Source organism: Onychomys torridus, chromosome 16 (assembly GCF_903995425.1).
Source record: "Onychomys torridus chromosome 16, mOncTor1.1, whole genome shotgun sequence".
Taxonomy (NCBI): domain Eukaryota; kingdom Metazoa; phylum Chordata; class Mammalia; order Rodentia; family Cricetidae; genus Onychomys; species Onychomys torridus.
This window is the reverse complement of record NC_050458.1, coordinates 3,617,014-3,644,706: the sequence shown is the minus strand read 5'-3', so window position 1 is coordinate 3,644,706 and position 27,693 is coordinate 3,617,014. Positions and strand designations below refer to the sequence as shown.

The following is a 27,693-nucleotide window of genomic DNA, read 5'->3' as shown; positions in this document are numbered from 1 at the left end:
TATTTGGACGTAGGCTTTGGAGAGATAATTAAGCCAAGGGTGTAGCTCCAAGCGCTGGCCGAGGTCCAACCCCAGCACCACTGTCACTGTGATAAGTCAACTTAATGCAGAAAGGCTTCTTTGGGCCCACAGTTCAAATACAGTCCATCATGGTGAGGAAATCATCGCATGCACCAGCAGGTAGAGAAGAAAGAGATGAATGTGTACTGCTGAGAAGCATGGTTCTCCACCCCCACAGCGGCACAGTGGGTGGGTTGTCCCAACTCAACATAATCAAGATAATAATCCCCCACAGGCAGGCCCATGGACCCAGCCCCCAGATTCTGTCAAGGTTACAAATAATACCAGCCATTACCAGCACCACCATCAAAAAGGTTTAAAAAAGATAATTAAGTTAATATGAGGTCCTTAGTGTGGACTTGAGTCTAACAAAACTGATACCTTTATAAAAAGAGGAGATTGGAACCAAATAGAGAGACATGCATACCATGTGAGCAAAGAGGAAGAAGACAGACACCTGCCAGCCTAGGACAGGGGCCTCTGAAGAAACCAATCCTGCCTTCACCTTGAGTTAGTTTAGACTTCCAGCCTTCAGGACTGTTAGATAAACATCTTGTTCAGGCCACTAGGTCTGTGGTATTTGGGGACGGCAGTCCTAGCTCACTGAAAATACTGAGATGCAGTCGTTCCTCTCGGGTGACCCCAGCTTGTGTCAAGTTGATATAAAACTACCCAGCACACCTGCTGCAGGCACTCAGTGCCCTACACACGTAGCTCATGTCCCAAGGCTACTGCTCTGCCCATTTTGAAGAGGAGAAAACATGCCACGGAAAACCTCAGGTGTGCCTATTAATAATAATAATAAGCCGGGCGGTGGTGGCGCACGCCTGTAATCTCAGCACTCAGGAGGCAGAGGCAGGCGGATCTCTGAGAGTTCAAGGCCAGTCTGGACTACAAAGCAAGTTCCAGGACAGCTTTCAAAGCTACAGAGAAACCCTGTCTCGAAAAAACAAAAACAAAAACAAAATAATAATAAATATTATTATAAAATAATAATAAAAACAGACAGGAGTCACGCCTCGACAGTCGGCTTGCTGTCATGTCTCCAGTGACCATCTAGTCCTCACAGCACCCTTGAGGGTGGCAGGCTGAGCTTTATCACCTTGAAGAAATTAAGGCAAGAGATGCAAAGCTAGAAGGCAGCAAACCTCAGTTCTCTGATCCAGCAGACCATACTGCTTAAATCCTTCAACTAGCTGACCCCACAACAAAGAAGAAAATGTCACTTCGTAGAGAAAATCCACAACAAGAAAACAAACAAACAGCTGGGTGAGATGGTGGGCACATGTAATCCCAGAACCTGAAACAGGGAAGCAGGAAGATCAGAAGTTCAAGGCCAACCTGGGCTCCTAAGACTATCAGAAAAAGGAGTGTATGTATGGAGGGGGGACTATGGGTGTCAGGGGGTGTCCGCCTGACTAAATGTGGGGGCTGTACTGAAGGAACAGTCCGTGAGGAGCCTGTCTACAGTCTCCACTGAAAACCTGCTGTAAGACAAGCAATGAGGGGCCATGGTATAAACGACTAAGCAAATGGGTTCTGCCCCAGGAGCTTACGGGCCTCAGTGTCAGACCACACCAGTGTGAACTGTACCTTTGAGAAGAGCTACCAAGGACAGTGAGCTGCTACCAGAGCCTGCTAACCAGGGGATGGCCTGCTGTGTAACGGAGTAAGAGACCCAACGTGGCTGGGAGGTTAGGGAAGACTCCTCTTGGAAGTCAAAACGTGGGTTAAGTCCTAAAAACTAATGGGGGGGGGGGGAACATCCACAGAGGAGAATCCATGATGTCACAAGTACAATACCCCAAGTGATTCCAACATAGACTATTCAGTTTCTTTATGTGGTTTCAACAATTAAAACATCACTTTAATTTTACATGTATGAGTGTTTAACCTTCATATATGTTGAAGACCACATGTGTGCTGGTGCCCACTTGGATGGTCCCCAGCACTGGAGTCACAGCAGGTTGTTAGTAGCCATGTGGATACAAGGAATCGAACCTGGGTCCTCTGGAAGAGGAGCCAAGTCCTCTTAACTGCTGAGCCATTGCTCCAGCGCCTAAGGTAGCAGAATAAACGCAGTGAAATGAAAGCCTACTTGCCTGGTGTAATACATCACGGCCTCTTCATAATCCCCTGCGTAGAAAGCCTCATTTCCTTTCCCCTTTTCACGACTGGCAAGACAATGCTTCTCCTTCTCAGTCAGACCTAGAAACAACACACATGAAAACATACCTGAAGACAACTCCTTTAAAAGCTTAAATGCTTGCATGCTTCTGCTTAAGGGTGGTCCTGGAAATAGAGCCTGGGGACTCAGGCATGTCCAACAAGCACTCCACCACTTAGCTACACTCTCACACCCCCAACAGAAGCAGAAAGCCATAGATTAAACAAAACAAAAGATTTCCTGGGTGTAGGGCTATTTCTTCTTCTCTAATCACCCCCAGTCTTTGGAGGGTTAGTTTTCTGATGACTAGCTTGCTTTACTTTAAATGGAAAACAAAAGAATATTCTAAGAAAAATAGATTTATATGCAAACATCATTATTGGGGCCAGGCACAGTGGTACACAATTGTAATCCCAGCACTTGGATAAAAGAGGCAGGAAGATCAGAAAGTCAAGGTCATCATTTGCTACATGTGGAGTTCAAGGCCAACCTGGGCTACATGAGACCCTGTCTCAAACAAAATGAGTAATTAAAGACAGAAATAAATTTGTTAGGAGCGGTCAACTCTGACCAAAAATCTACAAACGTTAATGGAAGTCAATAGTGCTCAAAGGTAATGTTTCCTAGGCTGACAAGTCTTTATCATAATTAAAAAGGCTGGAAAAGGACTACTTCCGTTTTCTCTCATACCTGCTGTGTCTATTTTTGTCTCAATTTTAGACAAATGAGCCCTGTTGTTTACTACAGTCTTTTCTTTGTAATCTTCATCAATTTTTGAACATTCCTTTTCCACATCAAATCTGAAAGAACAACCAAAATGGGGGAAAATGAACAGCGTGCTTCAGTAAGAAAGAAAACTCATTCCTATATCTGAAGATGAACTGCTTGGGACAGACTGTATTGGAGTTGAGATTTGCTGGGTTTGTTTTGTTTGTTTGTGTTTTCCATTTGTTTGTTTTTCCAGACAGGGTTCACTATGTAGCCCTGTCCTGGAACCCATTCTGCAGACCAAGCTGGCCTTGAACTCTGCTTCTGCCTTCTGAGTGCTGGGATGAAAGCAAATATCTGCATATACCACATAAGGTCTATGGGGAATCCACAAGTTCAAATATGACATTCATGCCTGCTTCACATACAAGTAACCTAAGCATAGTTTCATATAATACTTTTACTAATTTTATGAAGTTTCATGGGTGGAATTATCCACTGGCAGTGCTAAGAGTTTCAGATTTGGGAACATGTGGATTTGGATTTTTGTGTTACCAATGTCAACCTGTACTGTGTCCATACTCTTATACAGAATGTTCCTCAGAGGTTTGCCCTCGACTCATCTGCATTTCTTCTTAAGATAAGCAATTGCTGACACAGTGGCACCACTCATAATCCCAGTGCTGGGAGCAGAGCAGGCGGGTCTCTGAGTTCAAGAGCAGTCTGGTCTACAGAGTGAGTTCCAGGACAGCCAGGGCTGCACAGAGAAACCCTGTCTCAAAAAGAAAAAAAAAATTTCAAACAAACAACAACATCAAACTTAAATCTAACTTGTTTTGTGGTTGGTTTTATAAATAAAAGGGCACAGAAAAGGTATTTTTTTAATTTATTTTTTTATTTTATGTGCATTAGTGTTTTGCCTACATGTAGGTCCATGTAAGAGTATCAGATCCCCTGGAACCTGAGTTATAAACAGTTGTGAGCTGCCATGTGGTTGCTGGGAATTGAACCTGGGTCCTTTGGACGAGCAGTCAGTGCTCTTAACCTCTGAGCCATCTCTTCAGCCCCCAGAAAAGATATTATTAATGAGAAAAATGAAATTAAAGTGCTTATACTAGGCAGATGTGGTAGTACACGCTTGTTGTTATTGCAACGGAAGACTGAAGCAGGGACTTCTCAGTTTGAGGCCAGCCTGGGTCACACGGTGAGAGGCCATCTCAAAAGAAACAAGAACAGGGGAGGAAGTATTTGGTGAAATACCAAAGTGATTTGATATACTTGATTTACCAGGTTTATAATATTTTAAATTCTAGAATCTAATGGTAGACAATTTTTCAGAGACAAATTTTAAATTAAGGAATATGAAACATACTTATCCCACTCTGCATAAGCCCTTGGAATTTTCTTCTTAACTGGCTTACTTCTAGAATATGTTTCCTGAAAGAATAACATCACACTCTGTGAGATACATCCAGTAAGACCGCCAGGATTTATTAGGAATGCACTGTGAACCATGGGAGTGAGACATACAAATGCAGTGGACTAAAACAAGTCCCTTGAGGTTCAAACAACTCCAGTATCACGATATAGTAAAATACTGAGGTAAGAGACAGGATTTCAAATTTGTAGTTAATCCTGAGGACAGTTTCACAGGTTTTAAAGGACATACATAATATTTGAAAACTCACTTGTGAGCATTAAATTTAAATTACTTAAAATGAAAGTAGTACTGAATTCATTCACTCTTTCTGAGCCAAGGCATTTAGAGAAACAGGAAAAGAGGTTTCACTGTACTGGTCAGAGCTCTTTTGTGTGTCATGACAGACAACAAACAAAACCACAGCCAAACCGACGGCGGGCGGGGCTGCTGCTGAAGGCTTCCCCATCTCTTCTCCAGCCCCTTCTCTTCCCAACACGCTGCTCTCCCTGCCTGCTCCCTGCCTGCTGAGTTCGTCTCACTGATGACTATGTGCTTTCTCCAAGTAGCAGGAGATATGGGCACCGAAGTCTAGGATTATAACCACCAAGGCCTCATCAGAGAGAGCAAAAGAGCGGCGCTCCCCTCTTCCATCCCTCAGAGAAACTACAGGAAAGGGCTCCAAAGAGCTTTTCAGGGGCAAAGTGGCCCAAACTAGGTTCCAGACCCATTGCTGATGATGGGGAAGCAGGTTCTGCACCGGGAGGAAAGCACAGTAGGCTGAGGTGATGTGATCTCCCGGGAACACACCACACAGTGCTACCCAAGGAGCGTACCAAGAGAGGGGAGCTGTGAAGAGGAAGGGAGACACTAGATTTAGCTGTCAGCCGAGGATGGCCAGAAATAACAGCAACCGGGAAAGTAAGAAGGGATCCTCCCTCCAGGTTTCAGAAGCACGCCTGCCAGTGCCCTGGCTGTAGACTTCCAGCCTCTGGAACCGTAAAACACATTTCCTTCTGTTTTAAGCCAACCAGTTTGTTAGAAACTAAAACCAGTGGCACAACCCTTGCCTGGGAGGAGGTGGGAATAGGGTGGGGTGGGGAGGCTGTGGGGAGGGAGGAGGGAGGACAGGGGATCTGAGGTTGATATGTAAAATGAATAGAAAATCTCTTAATTTAAAAAAAAAAGGCTGTAGAGACAGACACTGGAGTACTAGGGCTGGACTGACGGCTCAACAGATAAGAACACTGGCAGCTCTTGCTGAGGACCCAAGTTCAGTTCCCAGCACCTGCTTGGTGGCTCACAGCACTAGTGACCCAGTCCCAGAGGCTCATGTATCCTCTTCTGACCTCCTTGGGCACCATACATGCACGTGGTGCACATATTCATAAGTAGGCACAACACGTATAAAATAAAATAAATCTAAAAAATTTTTCAAAGAAAGAAACTGCGGGTACTTACATTCTTATGCGGTTCTTTAACATCCCCATGTGTAATATATATTCCATTTAGAGAATAAAAATACATTGTGTGTGTGTGTGTGTGTGTGTGTGTATGTGTATGTATGTGTGTGTGTGTATGTGTGTGTGTATGTGTGTGTGTATGTGTGTGTGTGTGTACGTGTGTGTGTGTGTACGTGTGTGTGTGTGTGTGTGTACAACGCCCTCTCTTGGTTGGAGAGATGCCTCTGAGGTTAAGAGCACTTGTTATTCTTCCAAAACCCCTGAGTTTGGTTCTCAGTACCCACATAGAGGCTAACTCTGATTCCAGGGGGGTTGATGCTTTCTTTGGACTTCTGCAGGCACCAGGGATGCATATGGTGCACATGCAGGCTAACATAAAATAAAATAAATAAAATAAAAAATTTAAAAAAAAATCTCTCTCTCCACCATGTGGGTCCCTAGAATTGAACTCAGGTCATCAGACAGACTTGGGGCAGCTTCTTTACCAGCTGAGCCATCTTGCTGGCCCACAGTACTTTTACTGAGATGCATATAAAACTGTATTTCTTCCTCAGTACAAAGCTGTCTGCATACTTCTTAGCTTTTCACACAAAACAGCAAAAGCACAGGCAGTGGTGGAGCACGCCTTTGATCCCAGCAGAGGCAGTGGATCTCTGAGTTCAAGGCCAGCCTGGTCTACAAAGTGAGTTCCAGGACAGACAGGGCTACACAGAGGAACTCTGTCTCAACCCCCTCCATACATGTCCTCAAGGTTTAATATTTAACAAAATAATTTACTGTTGCCCAAAGGTATCACCATATTCCATTGGTGTTTTCCTCACCAGATGTACTAGTGCCCTGCCTTGATTCAAGCTAAGCCACAGCAGCTTTATTTTCAATGCCAATGTCAAGACAGTGGGAAAGTTGAGGTGCTAATACTATTCCTTCAGACAGCACTGCTGGATGCAGTGGTACACACCTAGAGTCCCAGCTACTCAAGAGGTTGAGGCAGAGGGATCACTTGGATGAGAGAATTCCAGCCAACCTGGGCAGTATAGCATAACTCTGTATCAAAGGAAAACAGATGAAGAGATACAGCATTGACTTTGGGGTTCCTGAAATCCAGCTGAGAATCACTGTGTGGCTCATCTGTCCATACCAGTGGATTATAAGCTGCTATGGAATAACCCTTCTGTCCACTGTATAAATTATACTGTGATTGGTTTAATAGAGAAGCTGACTGGCCAATAGCTAGACAGGATAACGTTAGGCAGAAGGGCCAGACTAAGGACACTGGGTAAAGAAGGGCAGAGTCAGAGGAGTCACCAGCAAGACACGAAAAGGAAACAGGAGGTGCAAGATGAAAGACAGGTAATGCCATGTGGCAGAATGTAGATTAATATAAGTGGGTTAATTTAAGTTGTAAGAGCTAGTTAGTAATAAGACTGAGCTATCAGCTCAGCATTTGTAGTTAACATGAAGTCTCCATCTTGGTTATTTGGGAACTGGTGGGCAGGAAAGAAAGTCCATCTATAATAAGCTCTTTAGAGGACAGGTCAAGGGGCTAGAGAGATGTCTCTGGCTAAGCACATTTACTGCTTTTCCAGAAGACCCAGGTTTGAGTCCCAGCACCCACATGGCAGCTCACAACTGTCTGTAACTCCAGTTCCAGGAGATCTGACACCCTCTTCTGCCCTCTATAGGCACTTCATGCATACAGTATGCGAACAAAACACACACATATATAAAATAAAAATAAATAATAAATCTTTAAAAAAATAAAGCTGGGTGGTGGCATACGCCTTTAATCCCAGTACTCGGGAGGCAGAAGTAGGTGGATCTCTGTGTGTTTGAGGCCAGCTTGGTATACAGAGCGAGTTCCAGGACAGCCAAAGTCACACAAAGAAACCCTGGTCTCAAAACAACAACAACAAAAAACTAAAGATAAATTTAAAAAAAAATAAATAAATAAAGGCCAGGTCAAGTATTCTATGTTGTTATGGTTTAGGGCACAGACTTAGCCCACAATGCTCCATTAGTAACTCAGCATTCATTGGTTACAGATGGCAGCATCCTCCACTACCTGTGTGACCCCTAACGAGGAGCAAAGAGGTCCAGGAAGGTAAATTACCTAAGAAGAGAGTGATGGAAAGTGATCTGGAAATACAATTGAAGAGTCTAGAAAAAAATGAGGGGCCAGTTAGATGGCTCAGTGGGTAAATATGCTTGCTGCCAAGCCTAAAATTCTGAGCTCAGTCTCCCGAATCTATAAGGTAGAAGGAAAGAACCCACCCTGCCAGATCTGACCTGCACACGCATGCTATGGCATAAGCATAAGCATGTCCCCAAATGTGTGTGTGTGTGTGTGTGTGTGTGTGTGTGTGTGTGTGTGTGTGTGCAAAATAAAAGATAAAAATAGCCAGGCATGATGGTGTACATCTTTAATCCCAGCACTTGGGAGGCAGAGGCAGGCAGATTCCTGTGAATTTGAGAGCAGCCTGGTCTATATAGTAAGTTCCAGGCTGGTCAGGGCTACATAGGAAGACCCTAATCAAAAAATAAAACAAAATAATAAATAAAACACAACAAAACACAAGAATAACAAGAACACAAAATGGAAAGCCTCGGGTAGTCATCCTGTCAGAAATAGCAAGGTGTTAAAAGCCTAGATTTGACTTTAAGTGGACTAGAGGGACTTGGACCTCCAGCAGACCCTTTCTTTATGACCCTTGAGTTAAAAACGGGTGATTTGCAAGGCCAAATAGGGATTACCTACAAAGGAATGGAAACTGAGAAGCATATGCACTTAAGGAGCAAAGACCATCTCCACGTGTGTGTGTGTGTGTGTGTGTGTGTGTGTGTGTGCTCCTTCCCATGTGCGTCAGCGGGCTTACACAGTGACAGAGCCCTTGCACCTCTACCAGACAGGCACAAGTGTTCTCTCAAAGTCCCAAGCACCAAGCCACATCTTTGACGCTCTTGAAGACTGACCAGAGCAGCAAAGGGAGATGAAAGCTGGCCACCCAAAATGCAAGCTTTGAGAAAAGGCGGCTTCGCTTCCATCCCCAAACGGTGAGATCTAGTTACACCAGAGGGCAGCCGGGCTTGATGGCGCAGTCCTGTAATCCCAGTAAATCACAGTGATTTACTCTGACCAGACAGAGACATAGGTAAGGCCCAGCCACCACCCTTGCCCCTGTCAACACCCCCGACCCCACAAACCAGAAAGGCCTACCTTGCCACTGTGAGGGCCGCTGTTAGAGCCACGAACTGGAGGCAAATGATCTTCCACTCCTGGTTGTGTTTCGGGGTCGTGGAAGTGCCTTGTGTTTTCCTCTCTTTTGATTTCTGACACCCAACTCTGAGAAGGACGGAGCAGAAGGTAACCGAAGAGTTTGAAGTCATTGACCACGCATTAGGAAGTGCTTAAAGAGTTTTCTCAGTCTACTTCCCATGTCATTCTCTCTGGAAGGTCCTTCCTTTTTAACTGCTATAAATACCCATAATACAAAATGTATGTTAATAATTCTTTTTAGTGTGTAGTTAAGTCTCATTAAGAATACTTGGGGTGGGCACTAGATGGCTCTGCTATTAATGGTGCTTGAAGCTGAGTCGGAACAACTTGAGTTCAACTTCAGGACATACGGTGTGTGGCAGTTTGAATGTAATTGGCCCCCATAGTCTCATAGGCACTATTAGGAGGTGTATCTTTGTTGGAGTGTTATGGCCTTGTTGGAGAAAGTGTGTCACTGTGGGGTGGGCTTTGAGGTCTGCTGTGCTCAGGACACTGCCCAGTGTCTCAGTTGACTTCCTGTTGCCTGCAAAATGTAGGACTCGCAGCTACTTCTCCAGCACCGTGTCTGCCTGGCTGCCACCATGCTCTGTGTCATAACTGAACAGTGGACTGAACCTCGAACACTGTAAGCCACCCTAATTAAATGTCTTCTTTGTAAGAGTTGCCGAGGTCATGGTGTCACCCTAAGACACAGTGGAAGAAGAAGATTGATTCCTGCAAGCTGTCCCCTGACCCATACCCCCCAGACATACACGTTCTCTCTCACTCTCTCAATCTCTCACTTTCTCTAAATGTAATAATAACAATACAAAAAGATTATTTGAGACAATGAGATAGCTCAGTGGGTAAAGGAACTTGTTACCAAGATTAATGACATGAATTCAATCCTCAGGATGAGAATGGTAGAAAATTTGCCCTCTGACCTTCACATGTGTGTGTGTGTGTGCGCGTGCGCGCGCACACACACACACACACACACACACACACACACACAGATAGATAAATAGGGAGAGATGATGGGAGGATGAGATAAAAATTTTAAAGAATTTCCACGTGGCTATTGCCTATCTTACTTTTATCTTTTGGAGGTCTCATGTAGCCCAGGATGGCCTTAAATGATGTAGCTGAAGGTGGCCCTGAGCTCTTCACCCTCCTGCTCTCCCTCCCAAATGCTGGGAGTACATGCGTGCACCACAACATATGGCTCACATGTTGGATCCTGAGTAGTGGGTACTGAACTGAGTTACCAGTTCACAGATGCCCAGGAAAACTTTAGAGATGTCCTTATTATCAGTGAGATTCTCCTCATTGGTTATTCAGAAAATATATATTGATAGTTTTAATGTTTGGCAAAGATTTGAGAACACTGGAATTGAATACCATAGTGTATTACCTGTGTGATCCGTGTAGGAGAAAGATTGAAAAGGAGGCCAGGTGAGAAACAGAAAAGCCACAGAACTATAAAGACAGGAGGGAGGAGAACATTATAAAAGTGACGGAGAAAGCGGTGAAGGGGGGTGATGTCTACACAGCTCCAGGACCCGGGCGACATGGCCTGCACCTGTCCTTCCCTCACAAGGAGGGCAGAACTGGAGCATCCCAGGCCTGGCCAGTCCAGCATAACCAGTAAGGGTAGGCTGGGTTCAGAGCGAGTCTGTCCACAAATAAAGTGGAGACATGCTTGAGGAAGACAGCTGAGGTAATGTCTTGCTCCCACATGGATGAGACACATGTGACTACAGAGACAGACAGACACCCCAGAGAGAATGACAGACAGACAGACAAGAACTAAAACACTCAATGAAGCTGAGGGAGAAAGGAAGGGTCATGAGGAGATAGCTCAGGAAGCAGAGGATTTGCGGGCTGGAGAGATGGCTCAGAGGTTAAGAGCTCTGACTGCTCTTCCAGAGGTCCTGAGTTCAATTCCCAGCAACCACATGGTGGCTCACAACCATCTGTAATGAGATCTGGTGCCCCCTTCTGGCATGCAGGCAAACATGCAGACAGAGCACTGTGTACATAATAAATAAATAAATTTAAAAAAAAAAAGGATTTGCAATGGAGGAAAGCAGCCTCCACAACGCATGATAAGCTGTTTGCCCCTAAAATGAGGACAACGGGCAGAAAGTGCTACTTACAAAATGGTAAAGTCAAAAAGCTGCAGAGGGGCCGGGTGGGCGGTGGTGGGCACCCCTGTAATCCCAGCACTCGGGAGACAGAGGCAGGCGGATCTCTGTGAGCTCAAGGGCATGGCATGCTCCAGCCGGTCTGGCCCTAGACCTTCTGGCTAAGTCCACCTCCCGGTTGCGGGGATTACAATGCACACCACTGCATTCAGCTTTTTACAGGGCTCTGGGGCTGACTCAAGTCGTCAGACTTGGGTGCCAAGTGCTTTTACCTACTGAGCAGTCTTCCCTGCCAGAGTAGCACATTTAAAAACAATTTTGTGATATCTCTCTCTTACACACACACACACACACACACACACATAAATGTAACTTTAAAATATAGCAACTATAAATAAACAAACAAACAAATAGCGGCCACACTGGACGCCCTAGGAAAGTAGCAAGTAGAAGCTCCCAGTGTATCAAAACATAACATGAAGTTCAATGCATCTACAAAAAAGCCTCAGAACTAACCTATGAATTTAACAAGACCACAGATACACAGTTAATCTCTAAAGATCAATTTGATAATTATAAACTCATACGCAATTTAATTTTAAATTCAAGGACTGGAAAGATGGCTCTGTGGCTAAGAGCACTTGGTACATAACCATGAGGGCATGGGTTCAGATCCCAAGACTCACATAACAAGCCAGGAGTGGTCTCATGGACACCTGTAGCCCTAGCAATGTTGGGAGTGGAAACAGAAAGGTCATGGGGGTTAGCAAAAGCAAAAACATAAAACACGCAAGCTCCAGGTTTAGAGAGAGATCCCGCCTCAAAGGAACAAGGCACAGCATGACAGTACAGGACTCTCAATGCCGCCCTCCCCTGGCCTCTGAGGACACACACAGAGGCGCAGGTACCCATACATACACGTGTTACACACATGCATGCACACACAAAATAAATAAACAAGTAACTGAAATTCCACTAACATGAACAACCTGGAGTAGTCATGGCAGTGGCTGGGAACAGGGGAAATAGAGACCTATTGTTTAATAAGCAAAGAGGATTTTTTTTTTCAATGAAAAGGTTCTGGAGAGTGGGTGCACAAGAATGTGAATATACTCAGAATATGCTCAACACTACTGAACTGCTGATGACAACAATAAAATGTTTAAAATGGCTGCAATCTGGTTCACTTTCCTTAGAGCGTATAAAGTTTGGATTTTATATCCAGTATCTAAAAGAATTTAGTGTTATTTGTATCTCATGACAAATTTCATAGTGAGGTGACAAGCTAAATAATAACAAGGAAATATGAAATAGGAATAAATTTAATAAAAAATGCAAGAAGTATATGCTGAAAAACTATTAAGACATTAATTGTATAAAATTAAAGAATATCTGGGCTATGGATACACCTCAGTGATAAATCTTTTTTTTTTCAATAATTTATTTTTATCTTTATGTGCATTGATGTTTTGCCTGTATAAAGGTGTAAAGGTGTCAAATCTTGGAGTTACAGACAGTTATGAGCTGCCATGTGGTTGCTGGGAATTAAATCCAGGTCCTCAGAAAGAACAGCCAGTGATCTTAACCACTGAGCCATCTCTCCAGCCTGGTAAATCTTTTTTTTTTTTTTTTTTTTTTTTTTAAGATTTATTTATTATGTATACAATGTTCTGCCTGCAAGTGTGTCTGCAGGCCAGAAGAGGGCACCAGATCTCATTACAGGTGGTTGTGAGCCACCATGTGGTTGCTAGGAACTGAACTCAGGACTTCTGGAAGAGTAGTCAGTGCTCTTAACCTCTGAGCCATCTCTCCAAACCCAGCCTGGTAAATCTTATACTAAGAAAATGTGAGGCCTCTAGGTTCAATGCCTAGCATCAGCACAACACACACACACACACACACACACACACACACACTTGTGTGTATAGTATGTCTACATATCTTATTAAGAAACTATAAATAAAACCATATTATCAACTCAATAAGTGCTGAAAAGGCTTGTTTTACAAAATTTAAAACACTTATGAAAAAAAATCTTATTGAACAAGGATCATGCAGAGTGTGCTGGCACCTGCTTATAATCCTAGTACTCAAAAGGCAGAGAAGGGGGAATCTGAGTTCAAGGCCAGCCTGGTCTACACAGAAAGTCCCAGGACAGCCAAGCTACATAGAAAGACCCTATCTCAAAACAAAACAAACAACAGCAACAAAATGAACCAAGGCTCAGGGGAGTCCCTAGTTCGACAAAGGTGCCTACATAAAATCTAAAGCTACCACTAGAGTGAGTGGTGAGAGACTCAGTTCATCTGTAAGGGAGAAAGCAGACCCATATGCAGAGCTAAAGGAATGGAAAATTCTACAGTGTTCCTGAATGGAAGCCTCAATATTGTTAAGATCCTGTTCATAAGACGGGTGTGCTGGAGCACGCCTTTAGTCCTGGGTGGTTCTGTGAGTTCAAGGCCAGTCTAGTCAACATAGTGTGTTATAAGCCAGTCAGGGAGACATAGAAAGACCCTGTCTCAAGAAAAAACAGAGCAAAACATGATGTTAGCTCATGTTAGTTCTTCTAAAACTGATTCACAAAGCAAGTGTGGCAGCATACAATCCCAGCACTTGAGACACACAGGTAAGAGATCTTGATTTGAGGCCAGCCTGGGCAACAATATAATACCAACAATAAAAAGGTCCAAGAATTCGATCTAAACAGAAGCACATTTATTACATAGAAACTGACCAGCAAAGGACCTAAATGAAGCAAAAACAGCTAACAAAAAGAACAGGTGTGCTGGCTAGTTTTATGTCAACTTGACACCAGCTAGAGTCATCTGAGAGGAGGAAGCCTCAACTGAGAAAATGCCTCCATCAGATCGGGCTGTAGGCAAGACTGTAGAGCATTTTCTTAATCAGTGACTGATGGGGGAGAGTTACCCCAGAAACTGTTCTGGGTGCTATAAGAAAGCAGCTGAATAAGCCATGGGGAGCAAGCCAGTAAGCAGCTCTCTCCATGGCCCTGCTCAGCTCCTGCCTCAGGTTCCTGTCCTGACGTCCTTCAATGACAAACTGTGATGTGGAAGTACAAGCCCAATAACCCTTTCCTCCCTGAGTTGCTTTTGACCATGGTGCTTCATCACAGCAATGGTAACCCTAACTAAGAAAACAGAACTAAGGGCTGATACTACCAGAGTTCAAGGTTTACTATAGAAACACTACCATCAAGACAAAGCGGAACCCGGCATGGAGACTTGAGCCTGTGCTTCCTGCTCTCACAAAGTAGAAGCCGGAGGTTAGGAGCTAAAGCCATCCTCAACCAAACATTGAACTTTCTCTCAAAAAAGCCTAAAACAAAAATATGTTTAAATCCTTTGCTCAAATAACTTGAATCCTTATCACTCATTCAAGGGAAATCAAGAAAGTAAAAAAACCCACAGCCAGCCATCAGTCAGGTTTTCTGCTTTTTTGTTTGTTTGTTTGTGACAATCTTGGGTAGTCAGGACCGACTTCCAGCTCACTATGTGGCCAAGGTTGAGCTCTTCCTGATCCTCTAGCCTCCGCCTCCCAAGTGCCAGGATTACAGGTGGCAGCACCACTCCCACCCCAAGTACCTTTATATAAAGATGTGGATGGTGACTGGGTTGTGGTTGGACATGATACAGAAATTTAGAATGCACACACACACAAACTCACAACATTGGACTAGACTCAAGAAGCCATCATACTTTCTAACTAGTCACCACTAGGCTTTCAGTGTGCACACACCGCCCCGAACCGTCCGCACTCTACCTTCATATCGCTGTCAATTCTTTCCCACTCCTCTGCTGTAAAGCTGGATGCAGTCGCTGCAGGCCTGTCTTTCCTCAGAGCTCGACTTTCAGGAGCCATGCCCCTGAGGCGCTTTTCACAAAATTCCGTGAGTTCAGGATAATAACCTTCTTCACCGGACCTTAAAAAGCAGTTATAACTTTAGATTGGCATCTTATTTAGAGACCTCTAGACTGCTGGTTTGCAAACTGGGTTCTCTGGAACCCCCAGTACTTTGATCTCAAAGGCTGTGTAGGACTGCCATCAGAATCCAGCAGATCTACAGCACACACAGGGTGAAGATTCCAAGGAAAACAGTGTACATCATGCGCACCAAAGGCTGACGTGGGGCTGGAGAGAGAGCTTGGCAGCTGGGAGTGTCAGCTGCTCTTCCAGAGGACCTGAGATGTGTTCCCACACAGCAGCTCACAACTTAGCCACAACTTAGGCACTCTAGCTCCAGGTTATCTGATGGCGTCCACCCTCTTCTGACCTCTGTGGCTGCCGTACACACACAGCACACAGGCATATGTGAAGGCATGACACCCATATGCATAAAATATCACATTTTAAGTTGAATCCCACCTAACACATGTGTTCATTTCATGCACAAAGCAATTTCAAAACATACTGGAAATTCAGTATTAGAGACAAGCTGAGAGATAATATAGGCTTCCTTTTCAAGGATTTTCTGTTTAAAAAAAAAAAAAAAATCTCAGTTTGAGTCAGGGTCTCATATAGCCCAGGCTGATTTCTAACTCCCTGTGTGGTTGAGGATGACCATGGATTTCTAATCCTTCTGGGCTCACATTCCCAGTGCTGGAATTGCAACATTTGACACCAAATTCCATTGATGTGAATCAAACCCAGGTTCTCATTCTAAAACATCCCCAGCCCTTGACACTTTTTTTTTTTTTTAATGTATGAGGAGAAAATGGCAGAGAAACAGCTTAGACAAAAAGCCCCTTAAGTGAACTATGCAAGAAACAGAATTCCTTCCCTAGAAAGCTAATGAAGTTATCTGGCCTCTCTGGCTTCCTTGGGCATGGCATGCATGTGGTACATATATGCAGACATGCATACAAATTAAAAAAAATAAATCTGTGATTTTGAAGGGAAGAGGGTCAGAGGAAATAAAAGCAAGAACCAGTGAAGAGCCAAGCACTGTGACCATGTCCTGGCAAGGGGTCGGCAGTCCACAGAGCAGTGGCTCTTGACACAGACTCTGAACCCCACAGAACAATCAGGTGCACTGTCAACAGCACATTCCCCCCTCGGGCTTTCTGAAGTAGAATGGCTGGGAACCAGGCCCTTAAACCTGCATTTTTAACCACCGCACCCAGGATACATGTGTACAGTTTGACAGCACCACCATAGGGCTCTCGTAACTTCCTGTTTCAGGCCTCCCCAGCCATCTCTTCCCTGGGACCAGGCAGCAGTGAGTCGAGCTGTGCAGCACACGTCCCCAGCAGCTGTGCTTACAGATGCTTTACCTCTTCTTGGACAACTCAGAGGAAACAAGAAGAGAACCCCCTTGGATCCAAATCAGCCTAAGTCCATGTGAAAGTGCGTTCAGCCAGAACCCTCCAGAACTACAGTATATAACCAATATGGGACCCACATAACAGCCTCAGTATTTGAAAATTCTCTAATACTTCACAATAGAAGGCAGTTGCATAATTAAAACTGGCATGTTGAAGCATGAAATTATTTTTAAAATGCTTACCTCAGCACACAAAGAATTTTTTCCAGGTGTTTCACATCTGAACATTTTTCAATATACTTGAAATCCAAATGCTCAACAGGAATTTTAAATGTCTTTGTTGTTCCAAAGCCCCACAATGATGGGCAATCCTTAGCAGTCATGGCTGAAACACAGAATAAGAAAATAGGTGTTGTAGTAGGACAGGGCAATAGGGTCGAGGAAATTGGCTCAGACCAGTTGCCAAGGCATGTACACAACATACTCCTTGTGAGCCAATATGGAGTCTGCCTGAGGGCCTAGCAACAGGAGCTGTCATAGTTCCTAGTCAATGCCAGAGTTCCTGATCATGCCCAGCCAATGAGGGACAACCACACGGACTGGGTGCTGGGAGGAGGGTATATAAGGCCTTCCCTGTTATTGAATAAATGAGTTCTTTATTTGCTTTCAACTGACTCCCAGTGTCTGTCTGTGCCATTGATGCCATGCCTTCTCACCCCCTCCCCCGAGGGAGCCGTTAGAATCCAAGCAACAAGGTGTGACCTAATATGTACAATAATTCAGCTCAGTTTGGGTAGCAGGGATTGTGGAGTGCTCCCAGAGGACAAGGGGCGGAGTGATTTTTTTCCCAAAGAGGAAGGCTGTTTTGAACCTCTCTCTGATAACAAGTGTTAACATTTGCTGAGCCAACTATTCCTCAGCATGTGTTCTCAGCCTTCACCTTAAACCAGACTGGAACAGAATGGCTGAACAGGTTTCAGTGCATAAAGTATGCTTTATAAAACAATCAAATTGGAAGACTTTCTTGATGAAATAGAAAAGCCTTCTTAACTCCTACTGCCTAGACAGGTGTCAAACTCATGTGTTTTAACAGCTTGATATGTAACAGTCTATGTCTTAAAACTTGAAGTGTGGAGCTGGAAAGCTGGTTCAGTGGCCAAGCACAGAGGGTGTGATTCCCAGCACCTCCACCGGTTTACAGTAACTCCTTTTGGGTGATCTGGAGCTCTCCTCTGGCCTCTGTGGGCACAATGTGTGTGTGGCACACAAACACACACGCAGGTAAAATAATAGTTTATTTTAAAAGCCTCTCTAGCACTTTTCTCAAACTTAAAAATCTAAAAAATTAAAAAAAAAAAAAAAAGGCGGGGCCCATTGCAGTGGCACATGCCTCTAATCCCAGCACTTGGGAGCAGTTGGATCTCTATGAGTTAGTTCTAGGCCAGCTTGGTCTTCATAGAGAGCTCTAGGCCAGCCAAGGCTACACAGTGAGACCCTGCCTCAAAATAAATAAATGGCATTCAATATCTGAAAATTTTCAAATTTACAAAATGTGTCTATCATAAAACCTTCACACTAGCAGAGATTGGGCTGGGGGTGGGGTGCTGTGACCAAAAACCAAAACCAGATTGCTTTCTGTTGCTGTGACAAACACCATGACCAAGAGCCACTTGGGAATAAAGAGTTAACTTCATTTTCTGGCTCACAGGCCATGTCACTGGGGAGTGGCAGTCAGGGCAGGACCAGAGCAGAGGCTACCTTAGAGGAACACTGCTTCCTGGCTACCCCAGTTCAGCTACCTCCTCATACCTCCCAGGACCACCCACATCAATTATTCATCAAGAAAATGCTCCACACTCTGGCCAGTCTGATGAAGGCAATTCCTTAATTTCAATTCCCTCTTCCTAGACTGTAAGCCCTTCAAACCACTCAGGTGGCCAGGCCCCTCCCCCGAGGACCTCTAACTGCCAGGTTCCACCCACAGAACACAGAAACTGCCCTAAGTGCTGGACCCTGGCCCAACCCTGTAGAGCAAAAAGCCCAATCTCTGGACATGAAATCCCACCAGTCTCTACCCTGGAAAGCTCCACCCACTTCCCAAGAAGCTCTGTACAAGCCCTCTATCCTGTTCAGTTGCTGCTGTCTCTCCCTCAAGCAGAGGCAACCACCCTTCTGGGTTTTTCCCTCTCAATAAATCCCTTGTGTGAGGTTTGTTGTGTGGTGTGACTTTGTGGTATTCCTTGGCTCCCAGCTGCCAGGAGACCTTTCCATCCGAGCTGTGATGCTTACTTACATTTGGTGCCTGCATTTCCCCTCATGTTCTAAGCTGCACTGGGACCCTGTCCCTCATCTCCAGTCCACCTGTAACAGACACACCTTCTAGCTCACCAATAGTTCAGCACCCCATCCACCAGAATCAACTAGGTAAGTTTTCCCTTCCATCCGTGTAAATGTTTCTCTGAGTCTGAGGAAGTGGCTGCTGTGTGTCTGGCACCCCTCTAGTACCCCAGCCACAGTCTTTAAGGCTACGTACAGATGGCCCTCGTCACCTGGCCACACTCCCCCACCCTTGGAGCTGTAATCAAGCAGTTTCCTTAGGCCCTGTCTTCCCCACAAAAGCCTCCTTTTTCCAGTCCTTCATTCAAATGAGACCCTCCCCTAGAGCTCGGTTTTCTCTTGCCTTCCCATCTCTATGGAAGCCCTAGTTGGTCCTCGTTCATTCGGTCCTCCTTGAGTCCAGGGGACGCCTGCCACTACAGGCTTCGGTGACCTTTCCCCTCACCTCTCTCATCCATGGGAACTCAGCACTCCATACCCTCCCATTCCCCCTTGGGATGCCTCTCCACCTGACACCTGACCTGAAGGGCACTAAATTTACTTGCTTTTGCAATCAATTTTGGCTTCAATACCCCTTAGATAATCAATCTGAATGGCTGTCTAATGGCCCCTTAGATCCTAATATTATTTGAGACCTTTACAATGACTGTGAGTGACTGGGAGATGGAGACTTTCCCATCCCCTATTTCTCTGCTCCAAGCCCTGTTTATTTTTGTCTAGTCTTCCCACCCCACACACTGTGTTAATGTCCTGTCTTTTAGGTGACCATAGATGGATCTGTAAGTCTGTTGCAAAGTAGGAGCCAGACCTAGCAGGAGGGGGAGGAAGCAAAGGAGTATGCACCCAATGCACAGCCGCAGCATGCACACACCCTGCACACAATCTTCCCTGGCTGGTGCTTCTCTCAGCTCCTTCCTGCAGTGCCCTCTGTCTGTGTCTATGGTTCAAAAATTCCCACCTTAAGCCTTCTTTGTTAGCACTGGGTTCAGTTTCCCAGGATTCAGATGTCTTTTATGGATGATGGGCACTGGACCATTGTTTTATGCTGTCCCACTTCAATTAAAATCTGGCTCTGAAGTTAGGGTGTGTCTCCCCCTCCTCTAGACCCAAGCATGCTTGTTTAAAAGGTTTCCTCCAAAATCTCTGTCCCATATCAGGCGAGCCACCTGCTGTGTGACAGAAAGGAGAGCAAAAACAAGATAATGGGACAGACTCCTCCCCGTGGGGACCATTGCTATTCATCTCATATGCTTTTGGTTCTGTTCTCTGAAACTTTTGTTAAGGTGTAAATCTTGCCTCAAAGATCTGCAAGCACACTGAGTAAGGTTATAAGTCTGAAAAATCAGTAACACTGGGGTTAATACTTAGGTAATCTTAAATGTGGTGTCATGCCATTTTAGGATAAACCAACCAAGAAGAAACAACTCCTAGCTATGAAGCCCAAATCACACCAGTGAACCTTCCCCTTAGCAGCCTCACCCAGTAGTCCCTACAGTTACCAGGCTCACCAAACCCATCACTTAGCGGTATCTTGAAGGGTATTTCCCTTCCCATTCCTTCCTAATGGTGCCAACCTGTCCCGTCCTCTTGATGGGAAGGACCTCCTGGCCAAAGTGGGAGCCTCTATTTCTTTTGCTCCCCCATCTGCTTGACCCCAGGCTCACCAGCCATTCCCTTCCTCCTTCTCCTCCTCCTCCTCCTTCAAACCACAGGATCGGACACACCTCTTCTCTTCCAACCTCTCAGGTAGATCCATAAGTATGGGACACCTAAAACCCCCTATAGCCAAATATCACAGCCCCCATCATTCAACTACAAATCTCCACCAAATATATAACCCAGGCTCAATACCCATTTTCTTTCCAAAGCCTCAGGGAACTTGAGCCTCTCACCTCTGACCTAAGAAAGGATCTTCTGCTCCTCAGTCCTTCCTTTTATACCTCATCCTCACAGTTATTGGAACCTACCGCTTGGCTCAGGATCTCTGACTTAGCAACTCAGCAGCAATTTCCCTTCAGCCCCTGTCTTAACATTTCAAAACCATTCAAGTTGCTGATTTGACCCTTAAGATGTGTACAGACCACTTGTTTCTGCTGGCTTTTGCTACCCATTATGTTTGGTTCCAAATTCTTCAGCTGCTTCTTCCTCCATGTGTTGTAACCATCCAGCTCTCAACTACTTGGTAAATGTCTCACTGGCTCCTGGAGCCTGCTACCCCCTCCAGGGCCTCACCATGTGGACAATTGTTGGAACATCCCTGTTTTCTGGCCTCCTCCCCTAGGAGCTGCCTGCTAAGTGCCCCACAGCTTCCTTAAGTCCATCTGGGCCTCTGTGACCTTGTCCCTCCTGTCTCTCAGCTCCCACTTGGAGTTTATAGAAACTCCCTGCAGCAGAGTTCACTTTGTGACCCTTCCCCTCTTCCTCCATGGACTCTAATTTTATTAAAGCCTCTCTCTGGCCTCAGTACAGTTCAAACGGCCAAAATTGGCATTCCTGATTTTCAGTTATGGCAATTTCTGCCACTGCACAAACAAATTATCAAAAATTCTCTTCTATCTAGACTTGCTTTCTTCTGTCTTTCTTCTTACCTACACCTATCTGGAGTAGCTCTTACATAGGGATGTTTATCATCCAAGAGACTCTCACCTCTAGTCAACAGTCTGTCCTAATAGGGTCAGGAAACTACATCAGGCTGTCAAAGGTTGATTCAGTCCCCTCCATCTCTCCTTCACTGGGGCTTATCACCTCTGCATGTTATCTCCATTCTTATGTGATAATTCCTGTCCTGAAAACAAATATCATAAAACAGGGTTTATGATAGAATTAAAAAAACAAAGCTGCACATTCATGTATTCATATGGGAATGTACAGATGTTATAAAGGTCTGAGAATATGAAACCTTAGTAAGCACTGAGGATAACTTAAGTTCTGAGGGTCTAAGAAAGCATTGTCTGAGCATGTGAAAGCTGAAGTAAGTTTTGAAGGTATAAGAAAGTGTCATGTTTGTGAAAAGGTACAATAAAGTGACTTAGGATGATGGAAAATGTTTCAGATTTCTTTCCCCTCTGTGCTATTGTTAAATCTACACTTAATGGTTCAACCAGACCACTTGTACGGTGGGGTCTGGAGACTGCTCACCAGCAGGTTGCCAAAAGGAGATACTTATCTCTGTGATGCCTAAACAACTTCTGAAACACCTGTCCCCTAGTCCTTCCTTCTTTCTCTATGATCAAACTAACTAGAGATCATCATTGATGTTGGCCAGATGTGGGCTGCCCTTAGCAGTCCTACAAAAGATAAGATCCACAACTTCAGACAGACCTTCAAAACTTAAGAAACATCTTGATGCCTCTGGCCAGTGCATCACTGACAGTCCAATAAGGAACTGGATGCTGCCTTCTCACCCTCTTCTCCTTCTTTTCTTAATCCTGCTAGTTGTGCCCTGCCTTATAAACTTCTTGTCTAGATTTCTTCAACAGATCCAAGAGCTTTCTAACCAGACTTGTAACCAGTTACTATTACAGGATTACCAGCCCCTAGCTACAGAGCCAGAGACCTGCAGCACTGGGTTACATCCTGCTGATGAAGATCAAGATTGCGCAAAGAACCTCAACACCCTGATTTAGCAGGAAGTAGTCTAATGATAACATTACCCCCTTTCCTGTGATCTGTTTATTAATAATAAACAAAAGGGGGAATATAAGCCCCTCAAACCACTAGAGTGGTCCAGGTTCCACTCAAAGTATACTCTAATTTCCCTATGTGCTGTGCCCTGCCCCCACCCTGCACAGGAGTGGCCCTCCCCCCACCTCAGGACCTCTAACTGCCAGGTTCCACCCACAGAACACTCTAACTGCCCTAACTGCTGGCCCCTGGCCCAACTCTGCAGAGCAAAAAGTCCAATCTCTGGACATGAGATCCCACCAGTCTCCACCTGGAAAGCTCCACCATGAAGAGTTACACCCCTTCCCAAGAAACGCTACATAAACCTTGTATCCTGTTCAGTTTGCTGCTGTCTCTCCCCACCCAGAGGCAGCCACTCTCTTGGTTTTTTTCCCTCCCAATAAATCTCTTGTGTGGTGTGACTTTGTGGTATTCCTTGGCTTTTAGCTGCCAGGACACCTTTCCATCCGAGCTGCGATGCTTACATAGATGACCTCAGTTTGTGTCAAGTTGACAAAAACAAGCAAAAAACAACTGACCAGCACAAAGAGCATGTATTACAAACTTCTGTAGCAATAGTTCGGCACAGCACGCAATGAAAAGCACATTAATCAAGATTAACAAGCTCCTTTAAGTTCTGCTAAGTACTTTTTTTTTCCTTCTGTGTAGAATCCTTAAACCTGCGACAATTAAAAAAAAAAAAACCACACACACACACACACACACATACACACTTAGCTTTTCTACTGGGAGGTAAATCATACACAAAAATGATGGAGAAGATGAACTCATCATTTGTGTGTTCTGATTCATTCCAGCTTTATTCAGCAGTGGCTGGAACTCTCTCCTCATATTCCTGTTTGCTTTTCTGAGGCAGATGTGCTGCCTGGCTATGGGCTGGACTGTCTGTATGCAGTTCCTCCCACAGAGACTGACCAGAAGCTAAGAGAGAAGACACATCACATTGCGTGCTGGACTCCATCAATTCTGAAGGACACCTGAACCATCACACATTTGGATGAAACAATTTTGTGATTTATTTAGATTTAGATATTCTCCAGAAAATTCTACTAGTAGTTAGTGAACTGTTAAGAGATAGATAGATAGAGAGAGAGAGAGAGAGAGAGAGAGAGAGAGAGAAAGAGAGAGAGAATGTACTAGAATACCGCTCAATGCTACAGCACTTGCCTACAGCAAGGCATGGGGCCTCATTTAATCATTTTAGTCCTCCCTCTCACTTAAAAATAATAAAAAGAAAACCTATGTACCATGTAACATTAGTTTTACAAAATTTTCTATTTCATGTCTACACATATAAATGCATGTTTGCAAAGTGAAATACATTTCTTAGGGGTGCTGGGCACCACTGCCAAAGCTTTTTCTTTTTAAAGCCACTGCACTTAAACCTACTGGGTTTTTTTGTTTTGTTTTGGTTGGTTGGTTTGTTTTTGGAGACAGGGTTTCTCTGTGTAGTTTTGGTTCCTGTCCTGGATCTCGCTCTGTAGACCAGGCTGGCCTCGAACTCAGAGATCTGCCTGGCTCTGCCTTTAAACCTACTGTTGGTCACATAGCAGAGGTCTAATTCACAGAAGCATTTGTTCCAGCATTACTGCTCCCTGGGAGCGTGGTTTACAGAGGGAGGGCACGTAGACTTTGCTTCCACATTGCTGCTGGCTTTGGTTAGGTATAGAATACAGATAACAGTTCTTCAACTTTGGAATAAGAGCCAGTCAAGGAATTAATTAGACTGTAGCTTTCATACCTCACCTCTAGGCTGAGAATGAAAAATGCATTCCATCACAAGGATAATCTGAAGATTTGAAGGGAATTGGGGAAAAACTTGAAGGATTTTACATGTGTGCGCGTGTGCGCCTTCTCGAGCCACTGAGATCAAAAGAAAGCATCAGCTAGCTCCCTTCGTGCTAGAGTCACAGGCTGTTATGCACTACCTGATGTGGGCGTTGGGAATTGAACTCTGGTCCTCTGGAAGCACAGCAGTGCTCTTAACCAGTGAGCTAACACTCCAGCGAAGCCTGAAGAACGTTCATTGATGTGTGCAAAACAGAATGCTTTCTTGAGAGAAAATTTCAAAAGGGAGAGAAATGAGCATCTAATAGGATTAAAACTCATCACCTTGAGTGGAAATATCCTATAATCACTGGAATTTTTATTGGAATAAAACACATTGAAAAAAACATGATAGAGCCATGTCTTACCTAACCAAGAAAATTTCATTCTGAACACTATTCTAGAATCTGAGAATCTTTTGAGAGTTATCCTGCTTTTCCCCCATAGGATATATTTTCCTAAGATTACCGTATGCCAGGCCTTGAATCCCAGCACTCCAGCACTCGGGAGGCAGAGCCAGTCGGATCTCTGTGAGTTCAAGGCCAGCCTGGTCTACAGAGCGAGTTCTGCAAGGACTGTTACACAGAGAAACCCTGTCTCAAAAAAAAAAAAACAAAAAACCAAAACCAAAAAAACCAAAACCAAAACCAACAACAAAAAACCCAACCAACCAACCAACCAAACAGCAACAACAAAAGATTACTGCATGTTAGCTGGGCCTGGCATAATGCCAGCACTTGGGAGCGCCAGGAGTTCAAGATCATCCTCAGCACTAACATAGTCAAGTTGAACTCTGCAAAACCCTGCCTCAATATATATATTATTCAAGCTAATTCAACTTCCCAATGGTGGTTTATGTATTCTCTGGAGAATCTTTCCATGCTTCTTCGCAGTCTTAAGTCTCTAAAGCTTGATCTTGGCTGGATTTGGTTTATTCTCCATCATCCTGCTCCACGTCCACTTCCCATTATTTCCCCATTTGCAGCGTTTCGTGGTAACCCTAGTAACGGGAAAAGCCGGACTCTCCCACCGAGGTGGCCGGGCGCCCTCTGCTGCCAGAAACGGGAACTGGCATCCCCCAGCCATGGCAACAGTTTCCAGGACCCACAAACGGGTCGGTCTCCGACGCGCCCAGCAGCTCGCTCTACAACCCACCTGCAGGCGCCTGGGTCGGGAGTCCTTCTCTCGGCGTGGGCTATGGTCCCCCGGGTTGAAGCAGTCAGCAGTCCGTCCCAGCAACCCCAGGGTGCCGACTCGGCCCCAACTTCCACCACCGTGCAAATGGCAGGGCCTTCCCAGACCATAAAGGACGTTCATCCGACAGCACGCTCCAGTCCAGCGCGGGTGTGCGGGTGCGGTTCCCGCTTCGTCCTCGTCCCGAGGGTGCTCACCTGGCTCTCACCCTGCGCCCAGCTAGCAACGCTGCAACCGACTGGGAGCAGGTGCTCGACGCAGCTGGGCGGAGACTGAGCCCTCCGCCGTCACTGGTTACCACTGGCTACCCCGGCTTCCACCCGCTGATTGGCCTCGCCGGCCCCAGCCCACTTTTGCCCTCCCCAGGACCAGAATTGAGGGCCAGACTTCCCCTTCCTTTCCTTTGGTTTCAGTGTTTTACAGTGAGTTAAAACGTTTCTATGCTGCACTCCTGCTAAATGGCGTTTTTTCCTACGTAACTGTAAACCTTGATTCAAATTCCAGACGTGGCGCTGCACCCCCACGTTTATTTACCTACTGTCCTTTCAACAATATATGAAAGGCAAATTTCCCTCTTCACGCAGCCCACATTTTCTAAGAGCTTGGCGATGAGCAAGGCACTCTACTGTGTGCTGGATATACAAATATGATTAAGGCATAAGCAATTCAGATGAAACACTAGAGATCATTTGTGGAGAAATTTACTTCCAAATACATTTCAGACTCGTTAAAATAGATGAATGAAGCAGCCGGTGTGCGCCCAGCCAGTAACAGAATTTGATAATACTCTTTATCAAGTCAAGATATACTCTTTAAGTATAGACAAGTCTGCTGGCAGCAGCCATCGCGGGCATAAAGAATGAATGATACAGAATGATGCATGCTTATAGATAAGGACTCCAGAATGATACAGAATGATGCATGTTTATAGATGAAGAATCCAGCTTTAGGATAATCCTTAGGCCGCTTCACTAAACACGTTGTGGAAACAGCATCACATGCTGCAGGTGTTGTGAAGATGTCACACCTCATTCCAGCCAAGCGAGGCTCGAGCAACCACCTGAACTTCCACACCAAGGACTTCCAGCTAAGAAAGACTCTGTAACAATCTGGAGAATGGCTTTGTAATTCTCTTTTTACATGAAACGCTTTCTTCTGGCTATGTACAATCTATGGTGAATTGAAAAAGGTCAAAACAATCTGAAAACACTGTGGGCAAGTAAGGTCCTCAGAAGAGGAAGTACTGCAACCAGTAAACAAAGGTGTAAAGCAAGGCCTGGACACATAGCTGGCTCTTGGGGCTGTTCTGATGGTAGGTCTGCACTCCCAGCTATGTAGGAGACTGAGGCAGGAGGATTGCAAGGTCAAGAGTGGGCTACGAGCCCAGCCAACTTAGTGAGACACAAAGTAAATGAAAAATGAGGGCTGGAGAAAGAACTCTGTGGTGGAGCACTCTGCTCTAGCAATCACTTGGCCTCAAACTAGCTATGTAGCCAAAGATGACCTTGAATTTCTAAATCAACCTGCCTTCACCTCCCAAGCACTTGGATTACAGACAGGCTCCACAGCCTCCAGCTCACAGAATTCATTTTGTAGTCTGAGGGCTATGTGTACCTGTAAATGTGAGGAAACATTTGTTATTATACCCTTAGTCAACTTTTACAAACATTATTTCAAAGTGTATGCATGTATGTGTGAGATACCCTGAAGGCAGTGTCAGATCCCCTGGACTGGAGTAACAGGCTGTTGGGAGATACTCAACAGGGTGCTGAGAACAGAATCAGGGGCTCTGAAAGCATAGCAAGTGTCTTAACTCCCGAGTCAGCCCTAAGGCCCAGCCATCCCTTTTATTCTCTTTGCTTTAATGTTTTATATTACTTTTGACTTTTTACAATTTTACAGACAGCAAGTACAATGGTATTCTGGATAGTTTACGGTTGTAAACAAAGTATTGTGGGTTCCAAAGAACTTATTTCTTCAAATCATTTAAAAAAGGTTCTAAAAAACAGCACTTAGAATTTTTAAATTTATTTATTTAAGTAAATTTATTTAAATTTTATTTTTTTCTTTTCTCTGTGTATGCTCAAGCCTTGGTATGCACGTGGAGGTCAGAGGACAGACAAATTTCAGAAGTTAGTTCTGTTCCCACCATCTG

General features: G+C 44.8%; 1 protein-coding gene across 5 annotated transcripts in view; it reads right to left on the bottom strand.

Moving 5' to 3' along the window:
* Spag1 (sperm associated antigen 1) overlaps window positions 1-27,568 on the bottom strand; it is a 66,748-nt gene extending 39,180 nt beyond the window's left edge. For 3 of the 5 annotated variants that reach the window (XR_004946780.1, XM_036208397.1, XM_036208398.1), the window contains exons 1-7: window positions 25,500-27,568; window positions 16,740-16,881; window positions 14,996-15,155; window positions 9,030-9,155; window positions 4,308-4,372; window positions 2,918-3,027; window positions 2,163-2,268 (exon numbers count right to left, since the gene is read on the bottom strand). Coding sequence is in view for 4 of the 5 variants with exons in the window: in XM_036208397.1 (XP_036064290.1) it covers window positions 2,163-2,268; window positions 2,918-3,027; window positions 4,308-4,372; window positions 9,030-9,155; window positions 14,996-15,155; window positions 16,740-16,879 (707 nt within the window). In the remaining variant the exon portion in view is untranslated. Of the gene's footprint in view, window positions 1-2,162; window positions 2,269-2,917; window positions 3,028-4,307; window positions 4,373-9,029; window positions 9,156-14,995; window positions 15,156-16,739; window positions 16,882-25,499 lie in introns of those variants that run through there. The other 2 variants (XM_036208401.1, XM_036208399.1) reach the window with 2 other exon arrangements.
* Between the last annotated feature and the right edge of the window lie 125 nt (window positions 27,569-27,693).